The 19,213-nt window shown below is 43.9% G+C and overlaps 2 protein-coding genes across 5 annotated transcripts; both read right to left on the reverse strand.

Moving 5' to 3' along the window:
- Window positions 1-283: 283 nt before the first annotated feature.
- LOC133916671 (uncharacterized) lies at window positions 284-3,195 on the reverse strand. 4 transcript variants are annotated; one of them, XM_062360451.1, is made up of 3 exons: window positions 3,019-3,195; window positions 2,820-2,913; window positions 284-1,281 (listed from the first exon to the last, which is right to left on the reverse strand). In XM_062360451.1, the coding sequence occupies exons 2-3, from the start codon at window positions 2,863-2,865 to the stop codon at window positions 476-478; spliced, it is 852 nt and encodes a 283-aa protein (XP_062216435.1). In that variant the 5' UTR covers window positions 2,866-2,913; window positions 3,019-3,195; the 3' UTR covers window positions 284-475. The 4 variants fall into 4 exon arrangements, with proteins under 4 accessions (XP_062216435.1, XP_062216434.1, XP_062216437.1 ...); XM_062360450.1 differs by having other exon boundaries at window positions 2,820-2,933; XM_062360453.1 differs by having other exon boundaries at window positions 2,551-2,933.
- A 1,265-nt stretch (window positions 3,196-4,460) lies between these two features.
- LOC133916673 (uncharacterized) lies at window positions 4,461-5,304 on the reverse strand. The gene is made up of 2 exons (XM_062360454.1): window positions 4,927-5,304; window positions 4,461-4,817 (listed from the first exon to the last, which is right to left on the reverse strand). The coding sequence occupies exons 1-2, from the start codon at window positions 5,169-5,171 to the stop codon at window positions 4,685-4,687; spliced, it is 378 nt and encodes a 125-aa protein (XP_062216438.1). The 5' UTR covers window positions 5,172-5,304; the 3' UTR covers window positions 4,461-4,684.
- Window positions 5,305-19,213: the final 13,909 nt, after the last annotated feature.

A 19,213-nucleotide genomic window follows, 5' to 3' on the forward strand; every position in this document is an offset into this window, starting at 1 on the left:
CCCCTCTCGTCCTAAGGTGGAAAATACCATGGCCTGGTGGGTCTCGGCAATCGATACACAATGGAAGCACAATGGAAGCACAATGGAAGCAGATACCTGAAATAAAATTTCTGCATAACTTTGATCTCCGCTTACACGGCAAGGAGGGAAAAGAAAAACAAAAACTGATGACATCAACGTAACAACTTACAGCGCAGTTGACCTTAAAAAAAGGTTAGCATAACACTGAATACAAATGAAGAACCAGAACAAAATAAAATAAGCTGTAGAAACAAAAGAAAAGGGATGCTGAGTCATTCATGAGCATTTCAATAAACTGAGACTTCAAACAGAATTACTGTCCCAGAAGGCCAGGACAGAAGTAACAGGAAATTAACGGAAAACTGTACAGGGCCGATGAGACCTAGAGGTGCCATGAAATACATAGGGAAGTTCTGTGTCGGGGAGCTATAATGCATATTTCAGATACCACGAATTAAGCAAAGATCTCTCTGACAAGCCAATCTAAAGTGGGATAAGCAAAGTAGAGGATCAAAAATGACGGTAATGCAAACAAAAGTGTCACAAGGACATACAGGACCAGAACAGCAGCGCTTGCAGGGATAGCATAAAGAACTATGAGAAGGAAGATTATCACAAGCGGAAACTTGGCGGTCAACTGAATGAAACACACCATAAGCTTTTGGAGAGTCGCGCTGATGTTGTCAGTGTGGAAAAAGTTGCGAGCAACACTTGTTTCTCTGGCCAAAGAGCTCTCTGGTCGTCCAACAGCATTTCTTTGTTGGTGATGCCTGGAACTTGGGCCACCACTGGAAGGCCATGAGGAATGACGCTCGTCGTGACTAGTGGAATGGAACTTTGCTCTCTCACCGTTCATGCTCTCAACCATCCAGAGTAGAAAGTAGTTCTTCCGCGGGAACTTGAGGTTGCCCTTGTAAACCAGCCGGAACGACAACTGGTTGCACCAAGGGCATGAGATAAAGAGTGGTAGCTGGATAGGAAGGGTCGGGAACTTGACAACAGCCCAATGAAGACCAAAGATACAATTCTTGCACATTGTGTGGCCACACCATAAGACATAGGGGACATTCTCCACAAGGTTGAAAGATTCCCAGCATATTGGACAATCAAGGCCTTCCTCTCTGCTTGTACATGAAGAAACTTCATCATCAGAACAATCAGGATTGGATATGCTGCATCTTGAGGGCTGCACCTTTTTGTTTAAGCTTCCAGCTATGGCTTTTGATGCAAAACTCCACATGATGCCCTCACAAAACAAACCTGAGAAAAATTTGTTGAGAACTTGCTAGAATGCAATCAATACTTAGAGGAAGAGATGTGATTTACTCCAGTATGATTGACTACTAATCCACTATGTATAAGATAAATTTCAAGTGCAAAATGCTACATGACAATATTTGTGTGCAGCATAATTTCCCATACTTAACATGTCAAAAAGCGTAAGAATATCATCAAAAGTGGATCGCTAGGCAATGAATAAATCATTCAAGTGTGTCATGTCTGATTCTTGAATATGAGTAAAAAATTCTAACGCAAGCATAACCTCAGACTGTCATGCAAAGAAGCTGTAATACAGATCACAATGCATTGATGTTTGTTCAAATTTTACATAAATTGCAAAACAAATCGACATTGGCTGGAGGCTTTCTTTCCTCTACACAAGCAAGGAACCCACAAGCAGTTTAAACAATGTTTCTTCTCCTGATTCCTATGACTTTAGGACATTTAAGATGATGAAGCAATCAGGCTATAGTCCTACATGAGAATTTGCACTGACATCTACAGCAGTTTATTACCGTTCTAAAACATGTAAACTAAAAGAACCTGATCAATAAATCCAAAATCGCATTTAGAGTACACAGCAGATCCACTTTCGGATTTTGTAAGCTGTTAGAACCATTGGACACATACATACAGGTATAAATAGGAACAAGCAAACTGAGTCTACAAGACTACACAGGATTAGATATCATCCATATTGTGCTTCAAGCTGCAATTGGAAGACACACTACACCCTTCAAGAACAAAATGCAAGATTGTTAACGTACTTGGACCCTACATGATATAGAAATGCAAGAACACCAAAACTGGGTAGTTTTAATACGTCACAACACACATAAAACAATTCTGAAACTAGGGCACGATTTCTCATTCAACCAACTTGAAGAGGTGGCCATTTGACATATGAAATGTTCACCACCATATAGTATCCAGAGCCTTATTTGAGAGAGCTTGTGATTAGTAAAGCTTATGCCTCCAGCTACAGCTTCGCTTAAGGACAGCTTCTACAAGGAGAAGGGGCACGCCAACAGTGAATAAGCCTCAGCCAATTTTCCCAGTTAAAAACTCAGCATCAGACCAGCTTAGACAAGTGGGATTATGCTATGCTCTATCCTCTCGAAACCTCCAATTAATATGATTAACGATCTAAATGGGACTCCCAAGTGTGTTTGGAAAGGATCCATAACATATTCGAGCACGCAATCCCCATGGGATTACAACATATACAACACAAGTTCACAACATTACCATGTCTATCGGTTGCACCCAGACTTCCATCAGCAGCAGCGGTAAAATTTGCCAGTCACTGGCTGACAGATGACCACCAATCCCACTGCTACCACTCCAACCAAAACTTGAACCAACCCTAACCTCCCTTTCCTGTGCAAAACAACAAGGTATCCGGTTCCTGGCTTCCTTGAGCCGCCCTCAATGGCAACTAGATTATCTACGATGCGATTCTTCATCCTTTCTCGTGGTGCAAGGTGGAGATGTTGAGGTCGTGGGGTGTATCTAACCTTTTTGTACGAAACCAATCCAAGCCCCAAAACCTTCCGTATCCATACAGTCAAACACTTGCCATGATTCGACTGGAGCAAGAGCGCGTGCAGTCTGGTAACCAGAAACCCCAACTGGCACGAACGGCCCCGCGAAGAAATTAGACGCGAATCATGCGGATTACTCGAGGATTAAGTGAAGTTGGAGGTGGCGGCTTACCAAGGAGAGCCCAGATCTCTCTCTAGCAGAGCCTAGAGAGGGGTACGGGCGGGCAAGGGGAGGTGTCACGGGAGATCGCGTCCGGGTGCCGGGGAGGTGGTCATCTCGGCGAAGGCCGTCGCCCGCCGCGTCGAGGGGTCGCAGCCGAACGATGGTGGGGGGAGGAAAGGAAGGGGTAGGGGAAGAGGAAGGGGAGGAAGACCACGCCCCTGCGGCAGGAAGAGTGTTCTCGTGTATGTTCACGCAGCTCTGCTGACGTCAGATCATTGCCAATTTGCCATTGAAAAATGTCATTGTCGGAATCATGTAAAGGCTCACCTTAATTAGTTAATTGACAGTTGATGCGGCAAGAAAGCAAGTCATTAATTGTACTTGTTGTTTCTTCAGCATCATAGTACTAAGACCACCCTGGCCTCCATTCGCGAGTTCCGTTATTTTTAATATTTTAACAAATTTTTTTTACAGTTCTCTTCATCTTATGATTTACCGTGGATAGATTAAGAGTCTTTGATTGAGATATATTATTCTTATTTTTTATTAAAAATATATATTTAAATCACTTTATTTTATCGTATAAACTCTAAATCATATTTAGATTTCGAAGTTAGAGCTATACAAAATAAGACCTTAGTTGAGATATGGTGCTCACGACAAACGAAGCAGATCCAAGGGTTGGGGACTCTAACCACCTACTACTTCATAGTCAATAGAAGTATCTCGGAGCCTCTAAATAATTTTTTTGTCATGAATGAAAAAGAGGATAAAAGAAAAAAAAACGAAGAAGAGTGAGAGAGAGGTTGATGATCCTTTTTAGCTCCTCCGCATTTGCCAATGACGACAAGAGTATGGTCAATAGGCGATGGACCATCGGTGATGAGCGTGACCGTGACCTGTAGCGAGATTCTGCTGTATTGGCAGGTGCGTTGTCTTTTTTTTAAAGAGTTTTATTAATTCTCATCATTACATCAAATTAATATAACTGTATAAGGATTTACTTTTAGTTTCTACATAAATATAATGTAGCCACATGCGCGCTGTCTTGCTTCATGAACCAGAAAGGAGAGCAACGGCAAACGCTGGGTCGGGTCAGCTGGTCACAGATTAAATAGACAGGCTATCAATTCTGAATCATCACCTCACTCGGATCGTTTAGTACAATGTAAAGGTGGCTGCGGTGCTGCCGCCTCGTGATGCTATAAGCAGGAGCGGCCACGGTGGCAAACTACAAGTCAGGCACATCACAACACCAACGAATTGTGCCAAGTATGTCTGGTGCTTCCAGACAAAAGATGAGACAGTTACAAGAGAGCTCAGGTGTGGCCTGAGACTTCGGCCACTCCATGTCTCGACTGTTAACACACCTGGGCCTGAACCCAACCAAATCGGATAGCATTTCACTGAAGTACTGGTACGTTTTATCTTCAGAAAACTGACACCTCCTGGATCCCTCCAATCCAAATGTATTGCAAACTGCCGCTTATTTACTTGCGCTCACGTGTTTTCTCTTCAGAAAGAAAAACTGATAAAATCACAGAAACACATTCTGGTTTTATTCCAGGACACCGGTAGCACAGAGCACGAGAACCGATCCAGCACAAGTCTACAACCCCCTTTCTTGAGTGCTACGAACGACGATATGCAGTTCGCTCTTGCCAGATCCTAAGATTTACCTGCTACTGTCTTGGGATAACGAAAATACGAGGGCCACAGAGAGCGGAACGACGACGTAGGCGCCCAACTTGAGCCGCTCCTCGGTGTCCTTGGAGATGGCGCCGATGCGAGACCAGTCTCCGCTGTACCTGCAAGCGCCACGAGCTACCGTAAGGCCAGGGCAGGCAGATGCAATGGCCAATGGCGCGATACAGACAGCAAAATTCCGTTATCGACGAGTCGCAGCTTGCAGCTCACCCGGCGTCGACGAAGCCGAGGGCGAAGAGCGCGACGGCGGACCGCAGCAGGACGCTCTTGGAGAGCGCGCTACCTCTGGCTCGCTCCTCGTTCGCGGGCTTCTTCGCCCTGCACGGCCGGAGGCGGTAGGACCTGCGGCTGCGCGCTGCCCGCGGGGGCGCGTGCCGGCGCGGCAGCTGCAGCGCCGGTGTGGGCGGAGGCGGCGTGGGAGCGACGATCCTGGGGCCGTCGCACCACCGCAGCATGCCGTGCAGCCGTGCGGTGTACCCTGAAGTGCTGATTTTCTTGATCTTCTTTTCTCGTCCACACGTGTGTTTGCACTTATCAGCTCTGATATGCTGAAAGCACCTTGCGGCCAAACTACGGTTACTCAATCTATCTTTCTATCTATTCAATCTCAACGCCGTCACGTTCGCCTCTTCCTAGCCACTCCACGTCAGCATCAAAGAGTGAGCCGTCTGATCTCGCCACGAAGGAATAGAGACAATCGGATCTCTCTCATATGACATTTGCATCGGGTCCTTCTAGAAGCGTTGAATCATAGGCACCACAATCGAGTCCTCTCTTTAAAAAAAAACTTCCTTGCCATGCGTCACCCGGCCGCTCAGATCCGCCTTCCCACACCTCTCCCGCGTCCTCCGCTTCCCCGGCTGGCACCTCCATTGCATGCACACTCCTCTTCTGCCCATGACAGCCACTGCCACCGCGTCGTCTGCCCATATTCGACACGCCATCACCGTTGTTTTTTTGGTTTCTCACGCATGACAAACGTTTCTGCCTCCACATCCTCTCTTTCGCGGTCGCCTTTTGGCCCCCCAGGATCGAATGGGGGGAGCTCAACGTCAGTGTCAGTGTCATTGTCTCACTTGTACCACGAGACTTCTCGTAGGTCCACTTAATTTCTCAATTGCAATTGGCTCCTTCAAGCTTATTTAAGCAATCAATTTGACTATTTGAGTTTCGCATATCGCAAAGCTACAATGTAACATAGTTTCCACAAACAAAGCAGTTAAATTGTTTGAAATAGGATCGAGGCATTCGGTGAATCGAAAGATGTCAGAAAGTGGTGCTCAGGAGGATTGGCAGGACAAAGCGAGGTCCTGATATCAACGCTACTCTTATTGATGCTACCTTGAAAGAAGATGTGTTGGCCAAATCCTGTCACGTGGTTGTTTGTCAGTCAGTCAGGTAGTTTGTTAATTTGTTGTTGAGTCCCGTAAGTCCCATATGAGCCCACGTCTGCATGTGTGTGAGCAATGCAATAGAGTCCACGACGACCATGAGCGCATGTCCGAGTCCGTGGGATGGCACAACACATCCGAATTGATGCACAAAGCTTAGGCACGCTCGTCTTTCCATTTTTCGAGTTCGTGTGAATAAAAGGAAGAAGATCAGAAAAGGATGCGGCACTATTGCAGCGCAAATCGACCTCCCTCTCTCTCTATTCACGTGAGTTCTATTATTAGCTTCCAACAATTGGTATTCAAAGCGAGGTGAGAGATCCTAGTGACATGTCTGCATCGGTGCATGGTGCTTCGTGCACTCCTCCTTTGCAGCGAGTCCAACGTTCTCCTTCTCCACCACTGCGCTGACCTCGGTTCCACGACGATGGGCATCATGATGTGGTTGTGCAGTATGTGATGTGGGAAGTTGGTGGAAACCTCAAGCTATCCAACGCTCATGCACACAAACTACGCTGACTGGGCGGTGTTGATGCAGGTGATGCTCGAGGCACAAGGGTTGTGGATCGCTGTTAGTGGCGGTGTCGACTTCTAGGAAGACATAATGGCATTTAAGGTCATTCTCCTGGCAATGCCATCATACATGATGGGCATGCTCGCCACTAAGGGAAGCGCCAAGGCTGCTTGGGACGCGATCCGCATGATGCATGTCAGTATTGATCGTGTTCGCAAGGCCCAAGCCCAAACGTTGCATCGGGAGATTCACGCACCGGCGTTCTGCGATGGTGAGACTGTCGACAAGTTCACCATGCACATCAACGCAATCACCGCCGACCTGAACACACTCAGTGAACCCCATGAACAGGAAGCGGTGGTATGTAAGATTTTGTAGGACGTTCCATCAAAGTACAAGCAGATCACGCTCTCGATCGAAACACTGCTTGATTTGAAAACCCTCTCAGTCGAGGAACTCGTTGAGCGGCATAAGGCGGTGGAGCATCACCACGACGTTACGATCGTGCCTCCTTCTAGCACCACCAAGCTCCTCCTCACAGAAGAGGAGTGGCTTGCCCGTATGAAGTCGAGGTAGCAGGGCGAGGACCCTAAATTCAGTAGCGTGACACGACATCGCGGCAAGGAAGGCGGTGCGCGTGACACCAAGCCTGACAAGGACGATGGCGCGGGCGACAACAGCAACTCCATTGATAAGAACAAGTGTCACTATTGTGGCAAAAAGGGTCACTAGGCCCATCACTGTTGCAAAAAGAAGAGGGACATGGCTCACCTGGTGCAGGTTGAGAACGATGAGCTCGTGCTTCTATTGGTGGTAGCGCTAGCACCATCACCTGAACCTCAACATGGCGAGCATGTTTTCCTCAACGAGAAATGCATCGTCTTCAACCTCAGCAACGAACAAGGGGCGCATGACACAATTTGGTACCTTTACATTGGGGCCTCGAACCACATGACGACGATGCAACGACATTCTCGGACCTGGACCGTGCTGTCGGTGGTTCGGTTAAGTTCGGTGATGGATCAATTGTTGAGATCCATGGGCATGGTACGATCATCTTCGAGTCCAAAAATGGCCATCACCGTGCGCTGACAAATGTCTACCACATCCCACGTCTCCATAGAAACATACTTAGCATGGGCCAACTCGAAGAAGTTGGGTTCAAGGTTCTCACTCAGTGACAGCTACTCGCCAAGGTAAAAAGGACATCGCATAGTTCTATCGCTCACACCCGCACATCATGTCTGTATGTCCATTATCTATGGTGATGACTCGTGGCGCTGGCATGCCCAATTTGGACATCTTGGTTTTAGGCTCTCTAGAAGCTCTCTCGCGATGCCATGGTACGAGGGCTACCACACATCAGCCACGATGAGCAGATGTGCGACACATGCCTCGCCAGAAGTAAAGACGTGTGCCTTTGCCCCATCAAGCCAAGTACCATGCAGGCAAGCCACTGGACCTAGTGCATGGTGATCTCTATGGCCCGGTCGCTCCGGCCACGCCTGGCAGGAAGAAGTGCATCATACTCATCGTCAACGACATGTCCCACTACATGTGGGTCACTCTACTGGTGTCAAAGGATGAGGCGGGGATAGCGATCAAACAATTCTAGGCCGCCGTCTGAAGCATCTAGGCTCCTAATTCATGTTTTGGTAATTAATGATAATAAGACATTAGTGGACTAACATGTTTATTTAAGTTATAAAAAAGTTAGTCACAAAGGTGATGCGAAGCTAGAAGAAGCATGTGTGGAAAACATGAAAATGGCTAGCTCAAGGCAAAGTTATAATTGTAGGGTTTTTTTTTTGCTGGTCAAAGGAGATTAGAGAATAAAATTAACCGGATTGATAGGATAAGTGATGTACTATTAAGAGGGTTTGGTTTGCGTTTAATTGAGACATCTATAGTGACACAATTACTCAAACTTGCATTTCATATAGAGTGAGAAATATAGTTTAAGAGAAACCAAAGAAAGACGGTCTTTGGGGTGTTTCTGAGTTATGGTGGTCTGACCGCTGTATAACAAAGGTTGTTCTGTTCAAATTCAAGTGTCAAAGTCTGATCGAAGGGCTTTACCAGTCTGACCGCTGTATAACCATGTTTCAGATGTGTCCGGACCTCAGTCCTGGTCTAATTGTGGTGCGGCCCGGTCTGACCACCATGGAACAGAGGGGTTCAGACCCTCCGCTCTAGCTGGCGGTCTGACCATCGGGCATGGCCGGTCTGACTGCCCGGCAACATAGAGTTTTGACACTTTGTTCCCTGCTCGCGGTCTGACTGAGAGGGTTAGCGGTCTGATCGCCAGCCTGCGTCAGAAGTCATCATCATGACTTTATAGCCATTGAACGCCTGGTAGTCTGACCGCCAGTTGACCTGCGGTCTGCCCGCTAGTGTCGTAGATGCGTCAAATCAACAGAAATGGTCATATTTTGGAGTGTGGTCTATATATAGTCGCTTGGCTGGTTCAAGGGAGGTCTCTAGCACTTCAACACAATATATTTGAGCTCTTGTCCTCATTCTTTCCCTCGGCTTAGTTGTTGCATACTTTAGGGTGTGAGAGCATCTAATGCATAACTTTGAAGAGTTTGAGCATTAAGGAACTAATCATCCTTCAAACGAGTGTCATCGACATGTTACTCTTGGAGGTTGCACCTCCTAGATGATTTGGAGGTTGTTGCGTTGTTGAACCCTTCAAAGAAGATTGTGAAGAAGCCACAACGGTGATTGTGAGAGGCTTTGAGTATGCCTTACCGGAGTGGTAAAGTGCTACTCTACTAGAGTCAAGGTATTGAGTAGTTCATTGCTCTATTCCGGCTTAAGATCAAGTTGTTTGGTGTGAGCTCTTTCTCCATATGAGAATTGGATACTTGATAGAGAAACAGTTAGAAGCTTGAACTCACTTCAACGTGGATTAGGGGTGATCGATAAATCACCGATACAACGGGATAAACTTCGAGTGTCATCTCTTGAGCTATTTACTTTATTGTTGAGCTATTTAATTTCATGTAATTTATCTTATGCAATTTATCTCCATGGAATATAAATTGTTGTATGTCATCCTAGGATTGCAAACCTTGACATAACTCTTAGTTATTTCTTATTATTTTAGTGATATTTAGTTTGTTTCCGTAAGTTCTCTTGATCGCTTAGCAATTAGTTTTATAACCTCCTATTCACCACCCTCTAGTGGGTATCCTAGATCCTACACCGTTGAGCGGGAGTTGAACCACAAATTGTGCACATTTCGTACCAATCAGGGCGACGAGTTCACGTCAACAAGCTTCCTCAAGTAATGCGTCAACCAGGGAGTCAAGAGGTATATGACGACGCCATATTCCCCGTAGCAGAATAGCATCGTCGAGAGGCAGAACCAAACGGTGCTGTCAATGGCGCGGAGTATGATGGCAGCGCGAAAGTTATGATGGCAAATCTTTGGGGGGGGGGGGCGCAACCACGTCTGTGTGAAAGTGCATCTAGGCCCCCTAAGTGGGTTTTGGCTTATTGATGATAAAATGATTAAGGAACTAATATGTTTATCTAAGTTATGAACAGGTTTAAGTCTTAGTTGAGAAGACATATGACGTTTGACGCCTGTTGAAACGAAAGGAGAAGCAACTAAGAGTACTCAATAGGATTTAAATTCTTTTATTTTTTGAAATTGAGTCTAGGATAGCCGCTCTATTAAGAGGGTTGCATTTGATTGCTTGATTAGTGTCTCAATGCTCAAGATATCCTTTAGAACCAACAAGTTGAGAGACACACTCACCCACGGACACCGGGTTAGTTCTGCAAAAGTTCACTGAGTCCGGATACTCCGGTATTCACCGGATACTCCGGTACTCAGTGTTTAGTCTGGAGTCTCCGATGTAGACTCCGGCAGAGGGTGCTCGGTTCTGATTTATTTTTGGTTGAAAAAGACCAGAGTCTCCGGTGTTCACCGGATACTCCGGTAGTTGGTGGGTTTTGAGGCCGGAGTCTCCGAGGGAGACTCCGCCAGAGAGTCTCGGTTAAGTCTTTATTTTTATTGAAAAAGACCGGTAGGAGAAAAAGTTTTAACCGGAGTTTCCGAGGGAGACTCCGGTAGGGGTGTCTCAGTTAGCATTTATTCTTTTTGATAAAAGACCGGAGTCTCCAGTGTTCACCGGATACTTCGGTACCTGGAGAGGCCGGAGGGTCCGGCAAGTCTTCGGACTTAGTCTTTTTGAAAGCCCTGTCAGGACCGGAGACTCCGGTGTTCATCGAAGACTCCGGTAACTTAACAGAATTGTAACGGCTAGTTCTGACACGTTCTGTGACCGTTCTGACGCCGCTTTTGGATTTGGGGCCGGATACTCCGGTCAGGTCTGACAGAACAGTAACGTCTAGTTTTTTAAAGTGAGTTATAAATACTCCCACACCCCATGGAATTTAAGGCTTGCCATTGCTGGTGAACTCTAGACTCCTTGAGCACTTTAAGAGCATTCAAAGTCTCTCCAACCACCTCTAGTGCAAATTTTACAAAATTTAGTGAGTTTGGGTTTGGAGAGGGTTTAAGCCACTTAAGCATTGAGTTCTTCCTCGAGTATTCGCTGTGATCATTACTCTTGAAGCTTCGTGCTTATAGACGGCAATGCGTCGCCCGAAGAGCACCCAAACTTTGTGGAGTGCCACAGGAAATTTGTAATCAACTTCGAATTGAGTAAGGAAATTCTAGCTTGATCTTTGTGATCGCTAGAAGAGGATAGGGTTGGAAAAGACCCGGCTTTTTTGAGCTCCTCAACGGAGACGTAGACACTTCTTTGTGAGGTGGCAGAACTCCGGGATAATCTCTCGCGTTCTTATTTGTGCAATTTGCTTAATCGTGTGAATTTGTGATTCTTCATATAAATTGCCCTAGTGATCATCTTACTAGTATTAATTGTTATTTTAGCTCTGTGATAACTAGTAGACCTAGCTTCATCTATAGATTCTAGCTACTTGCTTTAATTCGTAGTTGTTCTTGATTTCCTGTATACACCGGAGACTCCGGACTAGACCGGATACTCCAGACCAAACCGGAGTATCCGACCTTCACCGGAGTATCCGGCAGATTTAATCCGCTGTTTTAGTTTTAATTTTCAGAAAAGCCTATTCACCCCCTCCCCCTCTAGGCACTTTCACTATGTTTCTCCTCAATAGAGCTCCAACGAATAGCCTTGAAGGGAAAACTCCCTATGAGGCTTGGCATGGTAAGAAGCCCACCGTGCACTTCTTGTGTGTCTTCGTTTGTGTCACTCATGTCAAGCCGACACGACTGAACACGGGCAAGCTAGACAACATGATCATCCCTATGGTCTTCATCGACTACGAGACATCCATGAAAGCATACCACGTGTTCGACCCCATCGCTAAGCGAGCTCATGTCATGCATGACGTCGTCTTCGATGAAGCGGCAAGCTAGGATTGGAGCACATCCAGCAACAAGTACACGATGCCAAACGATGACGCGTTCACCGTGGAGTGCACGATGCAGGACATGCCACAAGCAGGGTTTGCTTCCTCAGAGCAGGCAGTCGAGCCAGTGACTCTGACTCTTGCCTTGTCACACCCCATAGAAAGCGCACCAGCCACACCATAGGGCACTCCATGCGTCATGAACCAAGTGCCCGTGACTTGGCCAAGTGGGCGATGCTGAACGGAGCGACTGAAAGTGCATCTAGGCCCCTATGTGGGTTTTAGATAATTGATGATAAACAACTAAGGGACTAATAAGCTTACTAAAGTTATAAATAGGTTTTAGTCCCATCAAAGAAGTTAAATGACATTGGTGTCTTTCAAAAAGAAAAGAGAAGCGGCATGTAGTCACTCAATAGATTTAAATTGACTTTATTTTTGAATTTGAGTATAGGTATGTCGTACCATCAAGAGGGATGCGCATAAATAGACTTGAAAATGTCTCAGTGCTCAAGATACTCATTTAGACCAAAGAAGGGAGACACAAATCACCCTACAAACACCAAAAAATTCTTAGTCTGTATCTGGAGCCTCCGGTCTGACCCAGATACTCCATATTTTGGTGTGTCAAAACGGAGTCTTTGAGTCCAGATTCTGGTGTTTTACCCGGAGTCTTCAGGTCTCGGATACACCAGGATCTGTTAGTCATCCGGACCCTCTGAGTTGGGTTCTAGATAGGCCTCTCGGCTACGCGTTAAAGTGCTAACCCGGAGTCTCCGATTGAACCCAGATACTCCAGGTAAGTACAAAAAATACTGTAACAGCTAATTTTTTTTAACATAAGGGTATAAATACCCCCCCTTCCATTTATATGTTGTTGCTGCTGAACCAACTTGAGACAAACACAGTCATAGCCATTCAATAGCCCTCATAACTCCTCTAGTGCATCAAATCTTACAAGATTTTGATAGTTGGGTGGGGAAAGTGAAATTGAGTGCTAGTGAGCATAAATCCATCTTTTGAGCGCTTGAGTTCATCATCAAAGTCATCGATTCACGTTCGCTACTCTTGGGGGTTGGAGCTCCTAGACAGCTAGGCGTTACCCGGAGAGTACCTAAGCTTGTGGAGTGCCCCGAGAAGTTTGTGAATGTAATCCTCACCTCCGCAAGGGAAGATGAAGCTTTGAGTAAGTCCAAACTCGATCTTCGTGGTGGCTTGGTGAGGATAATGGTTGAAAGAGACCCGATTTTTTGTAAGCATCTCCATGGAGACATAGAATTGTTTGATCCGAACTTCAGGAAATAATTTTTTGTCTCCTTTACCTTCTTGCATACTTTCTCTTTCTAGTTGATCTTTGGGGAAAATTGTTCGATCTATATATTTACGAGTTTGTAGTTACAGGTGGTTAGTGAAAATGTCCTTAAGCTTGCATTGAAATCTGTGGTAATCCTTAGATTCAACTAGACTTGCTTAGGTGTTCTTAGTTTTTGATTTCCTGTTCCATCTGAACTATCCTGGTTAAGTTTGAAACCTCCGGACCCCAGAGTCTCAGGATTGACCTGATGTATCCAAAATCTGTAATCCGCTGTGAAGTTTTAATTTTCAGGAAACACCTATTCACCCCCTCACTATAGGTGACATCACATACATTTAGTATTAGAGCCTAATCTCCTATAAAGCTTCACCGCTTGGAGAAATTGAGGATGTTGGCGTTTGGAGAGAAAAGTCCAAAAAGCCCGAAGAGTCCAAAGGATGTTCTTTCAACTTCAGGTAATGGTAAAAGTAAGTGAGTTGCAATTGAATTCAATTATGATAAATTGAATACATCTAATTCTTATATATCCGTGTCATCCGAACATGCGCCATATTTTGATGGCACACACTATGCCACTTGGAGGCACAAAATAAAATTACATCTAATCTCTCTTCATCCAAGTATTTGTAAGATTGTTTGCATAGATTTTGAGCTACCGGATGAGGACAAAGAGCTTACTTTTGAGCAAGAACAAAATCTTCACCGCAATGCACAAGCCGTAAGTGTATTGCTTTGCGTCTTGAGCCCCGAAGAGTTCAACAAGGTGATGGGCTTGAGGAAGCCAAAGTGATATAGGATACACTCTAAAACGCATATGAAAGCACCACAAGCGTGAGAAAGTTTAAGATAGAATTGCTTGAAGGCAAATTGAGAAGATTTGTTATGGAAGATGATGACCCCCCCCCCCAAGCAATGTATGATCGTATGATGGTGCTAGTGAACAAGATTAGAGGGATTAGAAGTGAAGAGATAGATGATCACAAGGTGGTGCGAAGATTGCTAAGAGCTTTTGCATCAAAAAATTCCACATTGGTCACTCTTATCCAAGAAAGAAGAGACTACACAAGGCTCATACTAAGTGATGTGCTCGATAGAATTCTTGCTCATGAGCTCATGAAGGAGGAAGCTAATAAAATCAAGAACTTAGTCAAACAAAGCTCAACCTCCAAGAACAAAGAAGTACCATTCAAGGCAAATAAGAGCAAGTAAGTTGAAAATTCGAGCTTTAAGTGAATATGAGAGCTCCGATGATGAAGGGATTGTTTTCTTTGTAAGAAAATTCAAAAAATTCATGAAGAATGGTGGCTATAGCAAGCATAAAAGAGACATGTCCAAAAGAAGAACATCCAAGAGAGCTTGCGATGAGTGTAGCAAAGTTGATCACTTCATCACCGAATGTCCTAACAAGAAGAAGAACAATGATAAAGAAGAAAAGAAGAACAAGTCTTTCAAGAAGGATAAGTACAAGACCCACAAGAAGAAATATTCGGGTCAAGCTCATATTAGTGAGGAGTGGGACTCCAACTCTGACTCCGACTTCGATGATGAAGGGGTCGCCACCATTGTCATTCGCTCCTCTACACCGATAAAGTCACTTTTTGGTAACATGAGTGACGACGACAACACTCTTAAGTATCTCATGGCAAAAGGGCGCAAGATAAAATCATAACCCAAGCTCCTAGATAGTGATAATGATAGTGATTATGAATCTTTGCTTAAAAGTTTAAGTAAAAACGCCCGTATTTGCATGAGAAACTTGTCTAAAGTTCTAAAAGGAAAGTACATCCTAGGACTAACAAATGTTTCTTTTGAAAAAGATAGAATTTATAGTGCATGTCAAGCATGCAAGCAAATTAGAGCTCCTTATCCCATCAAGAATGTGATGACGACCATAAGGACCATACTTGATGAGTACAAGATCTCAGATCAATTTTGGGCGGGGGCCGTCAACAACTCATGCCATGCCATCAACCAGTTATATCTCCACAAGATCTTGAAGAAGACCATCTACGAGCTTCTATCCGGTAACAAGCCTAATGTATCTTACTTTAGAGTTTTTGGTAGTAAATACTTTATTCTAAACAAGAAAGTCAAATGTTCTAAGTTTACTCCTAAGGTAGATGAAAGTTTTTGCTTGGTTATGGATCAAATACCTATGCTTACCGTGTTTTCAACAAAACCACCTATTATATTAAAATCGCACATGACGTGATATTTGATGAATCTAACGGCTCCCAAGTGGAGCAAGTTGATTCTAATATTTTAGGTGATGAAGAAAATCCAAGTAAGGAAATTAAAAAGATGACCATTGGTGAAATCAAGTCTCAAGAACCTCAAGAGCAACAAGTGGCTAATAATGATCAAGCTCATCCATCTTCATCAACTCAAGTGGAGCCACCAACATCAATTCAAGATTAAGACCAAAGTCAAGATCAAGATCAAGCTCCTGATGAGTCCAACAAATTCCTTGATGATGATGAAGTGGATGACATTGAACCACAATCCTAAATGCCACATCCAAGAGTTCATCAAAGTATTTAAAGAGATCATCCGGTTGATAACATCCTTGGTGATATACAAAAGGGGGTAACCACTTGTTCTAGAATTGCATTTTTTGTGAATATTACTCTTTTATTTCCTCTTTGTAACATTTAAAGGTACAAAATGCACTTGGAGATCCGGATTGGGTGATGATTACGCAAGAAGAGCTCAACAATTTTAAGAGAAATGAAGTTTGGTCATTGGTGAAAAGACCCAATCAAAATATGATTGGTACCAAATGGGTCTTCTGCAACAAATAAGATGAGAATGAGATTGTGACTAGAAACAAGGCAATGTTGGTTGCTCAAGGCTTCATGTAAATAGAAGGTTTAGATTTTGGTGAGACTTATGCTCCTATGGCTAGGATTGAATCAATTCATATATTACTTGTCTATGCTACTCACCGTGATTTCAATTCTCTTTATATTAACGGTGTCATTTGATCCCATTAATATTTAGGTGGTGTTTGGTTAGACTAAGTAAACGCAAACCTAAAGGGAATATGGAAACAATGCTAATCCAAATGGTTTGAGCAAAATACTTGATTTGTTTGGTTGAACTTGGTAATGTTTTCCATTTCCACCACACTGTTTGATTGAGAAGAACTAACAGCACAACAGTGTAAATCAACCAGAAGAAGGATAAAAAATCATTAATTTCCATCAAAAGCAAGAAAATCTCTCGTTGGTGATATGGATAAAGCAACTGGAACCAAAAGCAAAAATCAACACAAATATCTTGTTGGTGACATGGATTTCAAATTGAACGACCTATCCTACATGCAAGCTCAGAAGGGAAGGGGAATCGAGTGGTTGCTGGATGAACCAGGGTGCCAAGATGTATTGTGCCACCTCAATCAGGAGCAAAGGAAGAGATAGTATTGGTGTTCTCACTCAGGAGCGGGGCGCCGTCGGGAGTGGAGAGAAGATCCATGGCTGCATGGAGGGCTCAGAGGTAGTCACGGCGAGCATTAGCGTCCTCGTGCTGAGGAGATTGTTGGCGGCACGGAGGATTCGTAGGTGGTCGCGGGAAGCGGCGACGTCTTCGTGCAAATCATTGATTTGGATAAAAACCGATGGTTAGCAGAGGATAGGGGATTTGAGAGAGAGAGAGAGATATGGGAAATGGAGGTAACTATGGTGAGATTATACTAGCGATGAGGTGGAGCTCTCTGTGGGGAAGGTGGAGGCACATGCAAGCAGAGGTGACGAGATGAGGCGAGTAGAGCCGATGTGATTCCAGTCGGGAGGGGTGGGATCAGTTATGAATAAACTAGTATCCGATTAAACAGTAGTTGATTATAAGCCAAATCGAACCAAACCGTTGTAATGGTATCTCTTAACCCTCTGTAATACATTACAATCACTTAACTAAACACCACCTTACAGTTATAGAGCATGAACCAAACACTATCCTGATTCATTTGGACCCTTTTCTTAAGTGAATTCATTTGGACCTTAATGCCAAGAGAAAAAAAAAATTAGCTATTAGGTGAAATACATTTCTAGTTGCATGCAATGAATATGGGTTAACTAACAAAGTGAAACTTGCATCTCTAAAAGACTAAAACTGGTTACTTTCTCACTGAACTCCATAACGCACGTTTAGGACATGAACCTGTCACATGGGTCAGTAGATGACTTAAGAAGGCTAGGCAGGTGGATAATAAGACTAACCAGTTTGCATGTGTTTTTTAATATTTTTTGCAACCTTTTCGTTTCCCTCACGCTAAGCCTCGAGCTATCATCTCATCCATCGGAACCCCCTTGTTGTTGGGGGTGGGATACCTGCAAAGACAACAAAGGCATGACGCAGTGATGTGGTAAAACTGGACCCGGATCCTATGTAGTTGGATGGTGAAGGCACATGAATAAAATGTGAGAGGTGATACACTTAGTTATAGTCGAATGCTATAGCGATAGTGCTATTTATAAAAATGCTATAGCGATGATGTAACATAAAATCTTGCTTATTCATTTAAGATTGAACGGCTCACACATAATTGAAGTCATCTGCCTTTAATTTCATGTAAAATTCGAAATTCTCAATTCGACCAAACTGATGTAAAGTAGCATTTTAAGGACGAATGCTAGAAAAGGGGTGGGCTAGATCATGATTTGGGAGGAGGAATGGAAGCATGTGAAGTGTAGCCTCAGACCCACATGTTAGGAATAGGTGGCTGACTTTGTCAATCTATCTTCATACTTGATTAACGACTAACGATTTTGTAATATTTCGAATCGTAATTGTATTGTAATTACTTCTACCAAAATTGTGGCCAAAGCTGGATGACTTGACATACTGAGTTAGTAATTAGATTCAGTAATTAGGATTGTACCCCATAATCCAATCTCTAACAAGAGTAATTAAAGTATGCACCTACGAAAGGTATGAGACGGCAATTTACAAACATTTTGACCACAACCATATTATTCTTATTTGTTGTATTTTTTTCAAGAATGTTATTTTGGCGTATTTCTATTACTCGATTCACAACTAACGAGGCACTATTGTTTTTCAATTTATCCTTCCACCTAAATACACGCAATCGGGAATTAAGATTTAGGACTGTACTTCATATTCAAATTTCTAGCATGTACTACTAACTACTCACCTGAATTGCACCGACACATTAGAGCTAGCAATGAGTCGAGTCGGGTTTGAATAGAGCAAAATCATGGTTGATCCGAAACTCGTTAGCCTCACTATAATCTGAACCCGACATAGGAAGTGGGCGAAAACCAGCATCCGAACCTGCACCTCATAGGTGTGGGTCAGGTTTCGGTACCCGTCGGGCACTCAAATCTGGATCTTGGAAAGCCGGTGGAGACGTGTGAGGAACGATGATGTCCTAAGAGGTGGGTGAATTATGATACTTAAAAACTAATGACTTCAAAAACTTCACGAGATAAATTTATCTCAATTTTTATCTAAACGTGCTATAGATTTATCTAGTATATCTACTTTACTACTCAAGAGGATTACAACCTATTCTAGCAAGGTAAATTGAAAGTATGTAAATACAGAAACGTAAATAAGGTAGAGAGACAAACTCAGCATAAGAGATTTTTATCCCGTGTTATTGGTGGCACACAAGCCACCTCTAGTCCAAGTTGGAGCTTCACAAAGGATATGCCCCTGGTCGTCAAGTCTCTTTCGATCACGACTCTTGAGATACTAAGTCACCAAGATAAGGTCTCAAGTATTATGAGCCATCAAGCCACCAAGGCGAGATCTCACCACTAACATTTCTTTCGATCACTTGTGTGTCATCTTCACTTCAGAGCTTTAGTCACAAAGATAAGGGTCTCTGCGTTCCCG

Source organism: Phragmites australis, chromosome 4 (genome assembly GCF_958298935.1).
Source record: "Phragmites australis chromosome 4, lpPhrAust1.1, whole genome shotgun sequence".
In the NCBI taxonomy this organism is placed as follows: domain Eukaryota; kingdom Viridiplantae; phylum Streptophyta; class Magnoliopsida; order Poales; family Poaceae; genus Phragmites; species Phragmites australis.

Coding starts and splice junctions, on each gene's coding strand:
- LOC133916673 (XM_062360454.1), bottom strand. CDS start 5,171: ATGCTGCGGTGGTGCGACGGCCCCAGGATCGTCGCTCCCACGCCGCCT. Junction 4,818..4,926: donor CTCGGCTTCGTCGACGCCGG/GTGAGCTGCAAG, acceptor TGGCGCTTGCAG/GTACAGCGGAGACTGGTCTC.
- LOC133916671 (XM_062360451.1), bottom strand. CDS start 2,865: ATGGATACGGAAGGTTTTGGGGCTTGGATTGGTTTCGTACAAAAAG. Junction 1,282..2,819: donor GATTGGTTTCGTACAAAAAG/GTTAGATACACC, acceptor AATTTTTCTCAG/GTTTGTTTTGTGAGGGCATC.